This window comes from Olea europaea, chromosome 14 (genome assembly GCF_002742605.1).
Source record: "Olea europaea var. sylvestris chromosome 14, O_europaea_v1, whole genome shotgun sequence".
NCBI lineage: Eukaryota > Viridiplantae > Streptophyta > Magnoliopsida > Lamiales > Oleaceae > Olea > Olea europaea.
Window position 1 is genome coordinate 3281550 of NC_036250.1, and position 12947 is coordinate 3294496.

The following is a 12947-nucleotide window of genomic DNA, read 5'->3' on the forward strand; positions in this document are numbered from 1 at the left end:
ATTTTTGAAATGTAAAACGGGGTTCAAATAACAAGAACATATGAAATGTTGAGAACATCATTTTAATATAACTTTTCATGGAAGTTATTTGTCGAAATCCATGACAAATTGAAAAAAAATATTAATTGCTTCATTTTTTTCATTAAAGATATATTAGACAATTTAATACTAAATTTAAAAAGTGAACATTTTTAAATTGATACACATAAAATTGGACATTTTAAAAATATCCCATGAATCAATAGTACAGAAATGTGTATTTGAGTTGAATCCGTAAACAAATTCTGACAAAATGAAAACATGCAAGTGTCTTAGATTTTAATAAAACACCAGTAGTGGGACCTGTCTCAATTTCATTAAAGTCCCATCGTGACAGCCTACGCCAAACCCCACCTCCACTTTCTTCGCATCACTATCATCTTCTGCTTCACACTGATATTCTGGTTTTCACACTACTGGGCTTAAAGTCAAATGTGGAAAACTTGAGGCTTTCTTGTCAGTTGAAGAAAAAAAAGAAAAAGAACCAAAAAGTGAGAAATTATGTCTGATGGTAAGTCACCGTTTTTAAACGATGAATTATCAAAACATACCTCAATTTTCGGTTTACGTTTGTGGGTTGTTGTTGGAATCTGTGTTGGTGCTGTAATTGTCATTTTTCTCTTTCTCATATCTCTGTGGATCACCTCAAGGCGCAATAGCAACAAGAAAACGTTGCTATTGACCCATAAAAATTCCAATATCCCAAAAGTTTCCAGAGAAATCCAAGAAATTCGCGTGGAACCTACCCGGAACCCGGAAACCGACCCCAAGCTGCTAGTTCCTACTCTGGAACCCTTGCCGCTTCCTGAACCCGACACAGTTGAGGACCAGAGAATCCATGTTGAGATTCGCAAGGGGCATCGGATTGCCTACCCGGAAAAGGTAGGGCCGCGCTCTGGATCGGGCCATGGGAGTGGGGAGGCTCGGCCCCTTGTGGAGGCTGGGGGAGGAATGGCTGCTCCGGAGGTGTCGCATTTGGGATGGGGTCATTGGTACACTCTGAGGGAGCTTGAAGAGGCCACCGATGGGTTTGCTGATGACAATGTGGTTGGTGAAGGTGGGTATGGAATTGTTTACCATGGTCTCATGGAGGATAACACTCGAGTTGCTGTCAAGAATTTGCTCAATAACAGGTATTTTACTTCAAATACTCAATATTTGCTTAGTTTTCATTGCATGTGTATTACATGGATTGAGATATATTTACTATGATCATGGGTGAACTATGATTATAATTGGCATACTTCAGAGTTTAGATGACTAGGTTGACTGTAATGTATTTTCTTGAACTGCATATGGACAACTGGATTGATTGTTTAGGCTTTAGAGTACTGTGGGACGATGTTATTTTGTTGTTTGTATGTTCAACTCTGTTTATTTTGTTCAGGGGTCAAGCAGAGAGAGAGTTTAAGGTTGAAGTTGAAGCAATTGGACGTGTTAGGCATAAGAATTTGGTGAGATTGCTCGGCTATTGTGCTGAAGGAGAACATAGGTGAGTCTAACATTGAAATTTTGCTTGTTTTTGTTTGATCTTGAAGATCAATTCATATTTTGTACAATTCCGGTTGTTTTGTTTCTGTAATTGGCCTTAATTAGGCTTGTTTCCCATAGATTTTTGAATCTTGGATGGTATATTTTCAGGATGCTTGTGTATGAGTATGTAGACAATGGTAACTTAGAACAGTGGCTTCATGGAGATGTAGGGTCGTATAGTCCTCTCACGTGGGATATACGAATGAAAATCATACTTGGAACTGCGAAGGGGTAAGGAAAATCTTCATAGCTATTAAATCTTGTGCTTGTCTCAATAAATTTGTATTTGTTATTTATTGTTTAGTTGGTATAACTATAACTTGGTGAATTTCCTAGACTGACCTATTTGCACGAAGGGCTTGAACCTAAGGTCGTTCACCGTGATATTAAATCAAGCAACATTTTATTGGACAAACAATGGAACTCTAAAGTATCTGACTTTGGCCTGGCAAAGCTCTTGGGATCGGAGAGGAGTTATATTACCACTCGTGTTATGGGTACATTTGGGTAAATCAAATCTATGGGCATATTTTGTGGCTTTTATTTCTAGAATGAACCAAATGATAATGATTACTAGATTTTCTTCTCTGTTTTATAGTTATGTGGCGCCAGAGTATGCTAGCACTGGCATGTTGAATGAGAGAAGTGACGTTTATAGCTTTGGGATTCTTATAATGGAAACCATTACTGGGAGGAACCCAGTGGATTACAGCCGTCCCCCAGGGGAGGTATGTATGCAGTAATCTTGATTGCTGCCCCTTTTTTTTTTTTTTTGGTTTGTGTAGTATCAATACTTAAATTTCTTCCAAGTTTTATAAGGTCTTTCTTATTTTAAAACAAGCTAAAATTCTCAGGTGAATCTAGTCGATTGGCTTAAAATAATGGTTTCGAACCGGAATGCAGAGGGAGTTTTGGACCCCAAGTTAGCTGAGAAGCCTTCTTCAAGGGCATTGAAGCGTGCTCTGTTAATAGCTTTACGCTGTGTAGACCCAAACTCCCAGAAGAGACCAAAGATGGGGCATGTGATACATATGCTTGAGAGTGACGATTTCCCTTTCCGTGATGTAAGTTAAAAATCCTCTATTTAGTAAAGTTATGGAATTTAACGTGCATCCTATCTTCTTGCTGGAAACAGCTGCCTGCATGTGACATTGTGCATTTGTATCTTCACCTTCATGTATTCTTATCCTGCATTCTGGCTTGTTAAACTTTCCGCTTCTTATAAACCTGTTCATAAATTAGTCTTAACTTGTTCATACTTCAGTATTAATGAGTTGCAACTCTTATGACATCAAAGCTGTGTATTTAGTCGGTATCAAGTACATTACAAATGTGTTCTTCTGTTTGAAGTTCTCCCTATTCTTGTGCATCTAAAGAATGAAAAACAGGGAGAGTGAATTAAATGAATCAATTCCTCGTCCTTTTTATCTTTGGAAAATGTGAGTTGGAATGTTTTGATTAGACGACTGCAAGTTGATAATGATCCATGTGCTCTTTCCAGTCATGTCTTAATAAGGTAGTCAAGAAGGTTGATGCATATGGACCCCAATTATATTATTGAATCAACCATAGCTTTCCAATGAACATATGATCTGATATCGAAATGTTAAATTTTGTCCTGCATATCGTCATCTCTTAGCTGGTGAGGTCCATGAAACTTTTTTGTCCAATCGAACTGATTACAGGACCGCAGAGCTGGAAGAGAACATGGTCGATCACATCGTGACAGCCTCAAGGAGAGGGTAGAGAAACACATCATGGAACCAGGTGACAGTAGTGGCTACGATAGCAGCGTCCAAACCGATAAGTCTTTGTTGAAGAAGCAAGAAACCGACGAAGAAAAGTAGCCTCACAATCCCTCTTGAAGTTCAAAAGACACACCTCATCCTTTCTAAATATTTTTTTATTGCTTGGCTATGTTAATATCTTCATTCACCTTTGGATTTAATTTATAATAGTGATGATCATTGAAGTTTTTGTAGCGGATTGAGGTCACTAGCTATTCATATAAGTTGTTATTGTTTCTTGTCCCTTGTTTCTTATAATTCCTGTTTATATGAAAATTTAATGGGATGTTTCATTTTCAAGCCTATTAATCGATACATTTGGTAGATATCACTACTTAATACTTATTATTCCTTAGGATTTATTGCTTATAAGCACATAAAAACAATGCCAAACAAGCACTATTTTTATCATGGTGGTTTCCTCATTCAAGTAATTGCTCATATAATTTTGTCCCCGACAAACGTGCGGTGGATGTAGTTTTCAACTCAAATGAATAGGTGCATGGTTTCACCAAGAAAATCATCTGAAATTTGAAAAAATTCCAGCCAACAATAACTATGAGACCACATAGTTACCGCATAGCCTATAACTATGCAGCCGCATAGTTATAGCTTTTGGCGCCCTTCGTTTATCTGAAAATCCATATGCGATTGCAAACGCAACTGCAAACCTCAAAGGCTTATGCAGTTGCATAAGCCATCATTATGGCTCGATTTTTCCTACTTCATCCACTTCAATCTCAATTTTATTCTCTTTGATTTTCAACAACAATTTCCCATTTGTTCAAAATTAATGTAAATCACGTAATCAAATATCAATGCTTGCATAAAGATTAGATATCTTTCGATTTGAATCTAACCATAGTGTAAATCTCATAAGCATTATCGAAATCTCAAGTAGCTAGGAAGCTTTGAACCAGTCATTCCTTATAACAGTGCTGATGAAATCACACGCACTAGTGTTAAACTTTTCAAAAGTTCATCTAACTCGCTTAGTGCTAATATGACCTTACACTTATCTTTTTTTTCATTGAATTTTTAAAGAGGACAAACTCCAACTCTCTAATGAGGCGGCACTACCTTAAAGTTCACATAGATGAAGTTCTTTCAATATCGTTGTTACTTTTAGAGATACTTGCACCCCGTACTAAACTTCATTAAAATTATTATTATTGTAACACATCCATTCTACAGTAACAACCAACACTATTTACCAAAGATAGGGTTTAATAATTTAATAGTGTTGAATTCTATCCACTTATCGAATGATTTGTTTATCACCCCTTGAGCCTAAATATACTTGTTCAGTATACTTTTGGTAGGGTTGGAACTTACCCGACAAGGAATTTCGCTACTTTAGGACTGTTATAATTACGGTCGCCATTCACCGGGTCAATATCATTGATCGATCTATTTAAGGAGTTTCAACCCCATCGTACTTGATGTCAATCTTACTAACTCTCTCGTGAGAGGTTTAGTGAATGGATCAGCTAAGTTCTCACTTGACATAACATGTATAAGAGAAATTATTCCATTTTTGATTAATTTCCTTACATACTCGTGTCTTAGACTCACGTGCTTAGACTTTCCATTATATACTTCATTATATGCTCAAGCTAGAGTAGCTTGACTATTATACAAGATAGGTATTGAAGAAATATTCTTTATATCTAAAGGAATTTCATTTGACGGGTCTCTTAGCCATTCAACTTCTTTTCCTATTTCGGCAAATGTTACAAACTCTGACTCCATTGTTGAATGAGTAATGCATATTTGTTTTCTTAGACTTCCAAGACACTGCACCCCTTCCAAGAGTAAATACCCAACATGAAGTGGACTTATTTTCTCTCGTACTTGATATCCAGTTGGCGTAGTATATCCTTCCAAGATTTTAGGGAACTTTGTATATTGTATTCCAAGGTTTTTGGTTTTCTTTAAGTAACCAAAAATCTTCTGATAGCCTTCCAATGTTCGGGACTTGGATTGTTAGTAAACCTACTTAGTTTACTTACAGCAAATGCTACATCAGGTCTTTACATTGTGCTGCCTACATAAGACTTCCCATTACATTTGCATATTCTATTTGATCTATTGTTCTTTTATCGTTTTTTTATCAGCTTAATACTTGGATCCAACGAGGTATTAGCCTTGTTGACGTTCAAGTGTTTGAACTTATATATTTCATTTTCAATATAATGTGATTGGTTCAATGTAAAACCCCCACTATGCTTTTTAACTTTGATATCAAAGATAGTATCCATTTGTCCAACATCTTTCATTTTGAACGTGGCGGATAGAAACCTCTTCATTTCTTTGATCCCGTTTATATTGTTACTGATGATCAACATATCATCAACATATAGAAATATTAAAGTAATTTTCCTTTAGTATAAAGACACTTGTCTATCGAATTATGATTAAATCCAATTGACATTATTTTAGAGTCAAATTTCTCATGCCACTTTTTAGGAGCTTTTTTTAGTCCGTAGAAGGATTTGATTAGTTTGCACACATTATGTTCATTTCCTGGCTGAACAAATCCTTCTGGTCGTTTTATATAGATCTCCTATTCGAGATCTTCATTTAGGAATTCTGTCTTGATATCCATTTGATGAACATGTAAATCATAAATTAATACTAGTGCAAACAGGATCCTAGCCAGGGGTACATATGTGTCAAAATAATCTATTCCTTCATTTTGATAATACTCTTTATTTACTAATCTAGCTTTGTAGGTATTAAGTGTTCCATCGGAATTATACTTTTTTCTAAATATCCAATTGCAACCAATAGCATTAGAACCCTCCGGTAAATCAACTATATTCCAAGTATTATTCAAAATACTAAAATCCATTTCATTATTTGTTGCCTCTTTCCAGAATATATAATTTCTAGACGACATTGCTTCCTTATAGGTTTTAAGATCACTTTACACTTGAAAAACAAAACGTATTGTTCTTACAATCTCCTTCTCATCTCCCTCTACTAAGTAAAAAAAATAAAATAATAGTAAGTTGAGAATCTATTTCATCCGATCCTAAACTTTTCTCTTTTCAAATGCTCTTACTTCTTCGAGGTTCACTTTCAACATTTCTAGTAGAATCTCTTCTTGTAGCTATCCAGAATTAGGAATAACTTCATTATTTTGAGATTTTCTTGCTACAAATACATTCTCAAAGAATTCCACGTCCCTTGATTCTATAATAACATCCGATTAAAGGTTTAATAACCTATTAAGTCTTGCTATTAAGAGTATATCCCATAAAAGTACATTTGATACCTCTATGACCTAATTTAGTTTTCTTAGGATCCATTATAATAAGCAATGCACCCCCACACTTTGAAATAATTAATATTTGGTTTCCTACCTTTCCATATTTCATATGAGGAGATCTTATTCTTTTTCATATGAATCCTATTTGGGAAGCACTAAGTAAGGCTTCATCCCATAGATTAAAAGGTAATTCAGAATTCAATAACATGGCAATTATCATCTCTAAGAATGTCTTATTCTTTCTAACCATTTTTGTTCCGCATTCGTGGTGAAAAATATTGATGTATTATTTCATTTTGTTCACAAAAAGTATTGAATTCATTAGAGAAATATTTTTCACCTCTATCACTTCTTAGAGTTTTTAGTTTTCTTCCTAATTGATTTTCTACTTCGCACTTATAAGTCTTAAAGACACTAAAGGCTTCATCCTCATGCTTTAACAAATATACATAAGTATATCTAGAGCAATCATCAATGAAAATAATAATATATCTATTATCACCTCTTGTTAGCATGTCATTCAATTCACATATATCAGAATGAATATGTTCAAATATGTTTGTTTATCTTACTACACTATGAAATGACTTTTTAATCATTTTTTATTTAATACATGTTTCATGTTTTCTAAGTTATCAATATCACATTATCAATCCACATTTAACCATTCTTTTCATAGTGTTAATTCCTATATGTGCTAATCTATCATGCCATAAATTATAAGAATCAACAACATAGGTAAATGATTTATTTTTATTAGAATTATCCTCAAGAATACATAATTTCACAATTCCTTTAATGAAATAGCCCTTTCCAACAAAGTGTCCATTATGGGTTAGTACAAGTTTTTCCAGATTCAAAAATTGATTAGCTCGAGGTTTTCAAAATAGAACTTCACTTGCTAAGTTTATATTCATTTCTGGTACATGAAGGAAATTAGTGAAAGTGATCTTCTTTCTCAAAGTGAAAATGATTTCTACATTGCCTTTGCCAATCAATTTAGATCTTCCTTCATTTTCCATTTGGATTTATTGACCGTCTTCAATGTCGTGATAAGTTTTGAAAAGAGACTTATCATAACAAACATGGATTGTAGCACAGGTTTCATACCACCTGCCCAGAACTTTCCCTTAAATTACATTGATTTCGCTCACCGTAGCAATAATATCATCAATGAAATTTACTTGCCCTTATTTCTTTTGTTGTTTCCTACTCCTGCAATATCTATCTTTCATAGTGTCCCAATTTTTCACAAACATAGCAAGGTCCCTTAGATTTGTTTTTGAACTTTCCTCGATCCTTTTTAGGACCAAGAGGTTTCCTTTTTATTTTGTATTTATAGGAGTTGTTCACATAGCCCATAGGATTAGCTTTTGAAGATCAATAATAACAACTTTCAGTCTTATCTCTTACCCTTGACTCTTCTTCTATGTGAAGATACTTTTGGATTCTTCCAAGAGAAGTCTTCGTAATTGTGAAGAATCTTCTTCCTATATCATTTTCAAGACCTTGGGAGTTTAATAATAATTGCTCCCACCTGCAAGGATTCGAGAAGTTCAACTTCCACCACTTTTAATTTGTTGACAATTATTTGCAATTCATGTACTTGAGGTAACAAAGGGATACTATCAAGCATTTTTAAATCAAAATATTTAGACATTAAAAACGTCTTTGTACCTTTTTTCTTTGGCCTTATATTTATTTTCAAGTGCATTCCAGATTTCCTTCACTGAAGTAGTATTTGTGTATAGATCATATAGCCGGTCCGAAAGGGCATTTAGAATGTAACTGCGACATATCAATTTGTCTTCTTCTCTTTTCTTTATTTCGGCACCAATGTCTTCAATATCATTTTCTGTTGCATCAAGGATTGGCTCCAAGTTTAGATCAAACACGTGAAGATCTTTAATGCCGTTAATAAGAAATTGAGTTTATCCTACCATCTTGTGAAGTTGGATCCATCAAATCTGTCCAAATGAACTAAATCTTGATTCATCAACTTGATTGTAGCAAGTGTAGATTCCTTCTCCATCGCAGTAAATGGGAATATCATTTGAGATTGTTATAAAATAAAAATTACAGCAATGGAGAACAAAGGAGGAAGAAATGAATGATTATAAATCGAAGAAGACTTGAACATGAAGAATATATCACTGTCCTCAAACGCTATTTACCTCTTTCACAATGCTTTTAAGGATTAAATTTGGAAAATAGTTTGTAGAATCAAGCCTTGAAGAAGAGCACCAAAAACAAAAATGATCTTCAAATGAACAAGTGAAAAAGAAGAATTTGATTATGTAGATGGATAAAGTTTTATGCAAAATTGGATGAAATTGGAAATAGTTTTTCAAATGTTTTAAGGATGAACACACCATGAATTTATATTATTTTATCATCCCTAGATGAAGTGCTATCAACTCAAGTGAATAGGTGCATGGTTTCACAAAACAAGCCACCAGAAATTTGAAAAAATTCCAGCCAATGCACACTTTTTAAAATTATGCAATAGCATAGCCTATAACTATGCGGTCACATAGTTATACCTTTTGGCCCTCTTGGTTTTTTAAACAACAATATTACAACTCCGATCTCCAAGCACTTTGTACGAGAGTGACCTGATTTACTACATGCCTCATAGAGCGACGTGCTAACCGACCAGACATGAGGGGATGGGATGGATTCCACTTTGGCATTGACGAGTGGGCAAGAAGGGCAGAAACCTCCAAGCAAAAATTGGGTATCTGGACTAGTTGATGAAAAATGGCATGGCAGTGCCCAATTGATGGGAGGGGATCTGTAGCCAAGATTTGGGACCAATGCTGTTGGAAGCTATCGTTTAGACCCATGAGGAACTAGTAGACCCGATTGGATTCCTAAATCTCAGAGAATGCTTTGCTCACACCACAGGTACATGGATTTGTGTGTTGTAGGTGTTAGGTAATTTGTTGTCAAACAACCTCCCGGGCAATGATGTAACCTCGGTTTTATTTATTGTCAGTCGGCCTTGCCCATATGATTGAACTATATGTCGACACTATCATCGAGACAATCCAACCCAATTTTCTACAACCATTAGAAGCAACATATTTTAATAGTGTTGCTCGTGGTCCGTCCCATTTACTTGGATGGCTACGATATCCATTTGGAGCCCATTATCTTTATGCTGAGCCTTTTTTGGACCACTAAGTTAACCTGCTCTAACTTACCTTTTTTGGTCACTCCCTTAGTCTATAACTCTAGGCTCCCCTAAGCCTCCAATATGCCGTCTTCTCCACCTCTCTCTGTGACCTCTTCTCTACTAATTCTCGGCCTCTTTTTCTCTCAAGCAATTTGTGTCATTTTCTCTTGGGTTATATTGTTCTCATCTTGGCCGACTTTTTGTTAGTATGAATAGCAACCGTAGGTGGGAAGAAGAAAAGTGAAAGTTGGGTACGTCTCAATCGTGGTGGTGTCGACTTTGGTAGAAACTGAGCCCGGTATCACCTTGGGTATTGCTGGATTTTGGCCTCACAACTGGTATCAGAGCGTGGATCATCTTCTCAAACAAGAAATCGACCATAGAAGGCGGGGATTCGCGATTTTGTAAAAGGGATCGAATCTGCAATTGCCTTTTCCGGACAAACGACTGACCTACAGAAGAAACTGAGGCCAGATTCGAACTCAACAGGTCAAGGTGCCCCCTGTGAGGCAGCGACCAACGGTGTGTGGCTCTCCGATGGCGGCACGTGGAGGAGCTCCTGCGTGGTTTTTTCGTATCATTCTACTTATTTTGATTCCCTGAATGTACTAATGTGTTTGGTTTAGTGTTTCAGGTTGTGTAGAAAATTTTGGACGATTTTGCCTCTGACTACAGTCAGCATTTGTTACTGAACGAACTGTTATATTTGCTGAATCTTTAGGGCGAATAGTAGTGGCCCTAAAGCAGCAAACTTGCATCTCTCCATGTCACGGACTCAGATAGGTCCGCTCTGGTAAATTGGGTGAAACCTTTATATTTTTGTACTAGTAGATCATCGTATGGGATGATCATTAGGTTTGGGGGTTGACATTGCTTGGCAACCATTGCTTGTGCTAGAAATTAGGGTTACGTGCTCTTGATTATTTGATTGAGTATTTGTCTTTTAGTTAAATCAGTATTTGAGTCTTAGTGATATAACTGCCATGAAACTAATTATCTGTTAGATGTAGTTTTCTATTGCATTGTTATTTTCGCTACTTATCCATTCCATTAGAATTACCGTGATCTTACCCTTTTCAAACATTCCCTTAATCTAAGACCCCGAGTCTTATGAAACCCTGAGAATCTAGAACGGCGTATATTGTCTGAAATCCTAAGACTATTTTGTGTGGTTTGATTGTGTTTTGTGCACTCTTTGACTAATGTGTAAAGATGACAACTCACAACTTTGATTTGGAAATTTTTAACGGAAAGGATGATTTTGCTATTTGGCAACAAAAAATGAAGGGCATTTTAGTCCAACAAAAAGTTTCAAAGGCCAATGAAGGTAATTTTTCAACTGATTTTTCGCAAGAAGAAAGAGAAGAAACCGATGAGCTTACTTATACCTCAATCATTTTACATTTGTCTGGCGTCGTTTTAAGAAAGGTGGGTAAACTGAAAACCACCAAAGAACTTTGGAAAAAATTAGAAGACTTATTATTCTACACTGAATAAACTTTACTTGCTCGAACGTTTTCTCAGTTTTAAAATAGATCCTTCAAGGGATCTCGATGATAATTTAGATGTGTTTAACAAATTGGTGCAAGATATAGTTGATTATGATGAAACTGTGTCTGAAACTTATAAAGCTGTAATTTTGCTCAATGTTATTCCTAATTCCTATAAAGAAGTTAAGAACGCCATTAAGTATGACAGAGATACGTTGACATCTGAAATTGTCATAGACTCCCTCAAAAGTAAAGAATTGGAAATTAGGGCTAAAAAACATGATAAGAGAAGCGGTGAGTTACATATAATGCGGGGTAGAACTCAATTTAGGCAAAATAGTCATGATGGATATCAAATTGGTGGCGAGTCAAGTGGCAATGGATGGAAAAAGAAGAGTAAAGGTAGGTCTAGATCAAAATCTAGAATTAAGGCAAGAAAATGCTATGGTTGTAGAAACACGGGGCATTTTATAAATGATTTTCATAAGGAGAAGGGTAAGCTAAAGGTTAAGGAGAGAGATGAAGTCAATGTGTTATCATCTACTTCCGATATAGATGGTGGTGAGGTCTATATGATTACAAGTCCCGTTGCATACACTGCTGAATTAAATCTTACTGCTAATTCCCGCATGCATGAGTGGATACTTGACTCTGGTGCATCTTTTCATGTGACGTCTAAAAAGAATTGGTTATATAAATTGCATAAATCTAATGTTGGACATGTTGTGCTGTGTGATAACTTTGCCTATACTATTGTTGAAATTGGTGACATAAACATAAAATTTGACACAGGTTATGTGTACGCGTTAAAAGATGTTAGATATATTCGTGAATTGTCTAGAAATCTGATTTCAGTAGGGAGACTTGACAAGGATGACTTCACTGGTAAAATTAGAAATGGTATGCTAAAAATGATCAAGGGTGCTTTAGTTTCCATTAAGGGAACTAAGAAAAACGATGTCTATATCATTACTGGGGAAGTGATTAGAGGTTTGAACTCCTATATCTCTTCTGTCAAGATTGATCACACACACACATGGCATAATAGACTTGCTCACGTAGGCATCAAGAGACTTAAGCTACTTAATGAAAAATGTGAATTTGATAATGACTGTGTGGCAGATTTGTCATTTTGTGATCACTGCGTATTTGGTAAACATCATAAAACTTCATTCTCCACAAGTGTTAATAGAGCTAAAGGCATGCTTGAATATGTGCATTCTAATCTAGGAGGTCCTGCTAGTAATCCCACATCGGGTGGGAATAGGTATTTCTTGTCTATTATCGATAACTATACTAGGAAAGTGTGGATCTATCTATTGAAAGATAAATATTAGACTTTTCATAATTTTAATAAGTGGAAGAGATAAGTAGAAAATCAAATTTTTAAGGACGGATAATGGCCTAGAATTCTGCAATACAAAATTTGATAGTATGTGTAAAGAAAACGATATAACTAGACACAAGACCATTCTTGACACTCCCAGCAAAATGGGGTAGCAGAAAGGATGAATAGGACCATGTTTGATAAAGTACGATGCATGATGTTAAGTTCTAGTGTTCCCAAGTCGTTTTGAGGTAAGGCTGTTATGACTACTTGTTATTTGATTAATTTGACTCCTTCTGCTGCATTGAATGGTGACACT

General features: G+C 35.6%; 1 protein-coding gene across 1 annotated transcript; it reads left to right on the forward strand.

Moving 5' to 3' along the window:
* Positions 1 to 386: 386 nt before the first annotated feature.
* LOC111408799 (probable serine/threonine-protein kinase At1g01540) lies at positions 387 to 3659 on the forward strand. The gene is made up of 7 exons (XM_023038570.1): positions 387 to 1172; positions 1427 to 1531; positions 1681 to 1803; positions 1909 to 2079; positions 2171 to 2300; positions 2427 to 2636; positions 3258 to 3659. Exons 1-7 carry the CDS (start codon positions 541 to 543, stop codon positions 3417 to 3419), a joined length of 1533 nt encoding a protein of 510 aa, XP_022894338.1. The 5' UTR covers positions 387 to 540; the 3' UTR covers positions 3420 to 3659.
* The last annotated feature ends 9288 nt before the right edge of the window (positions 3660 to 12947 follow it).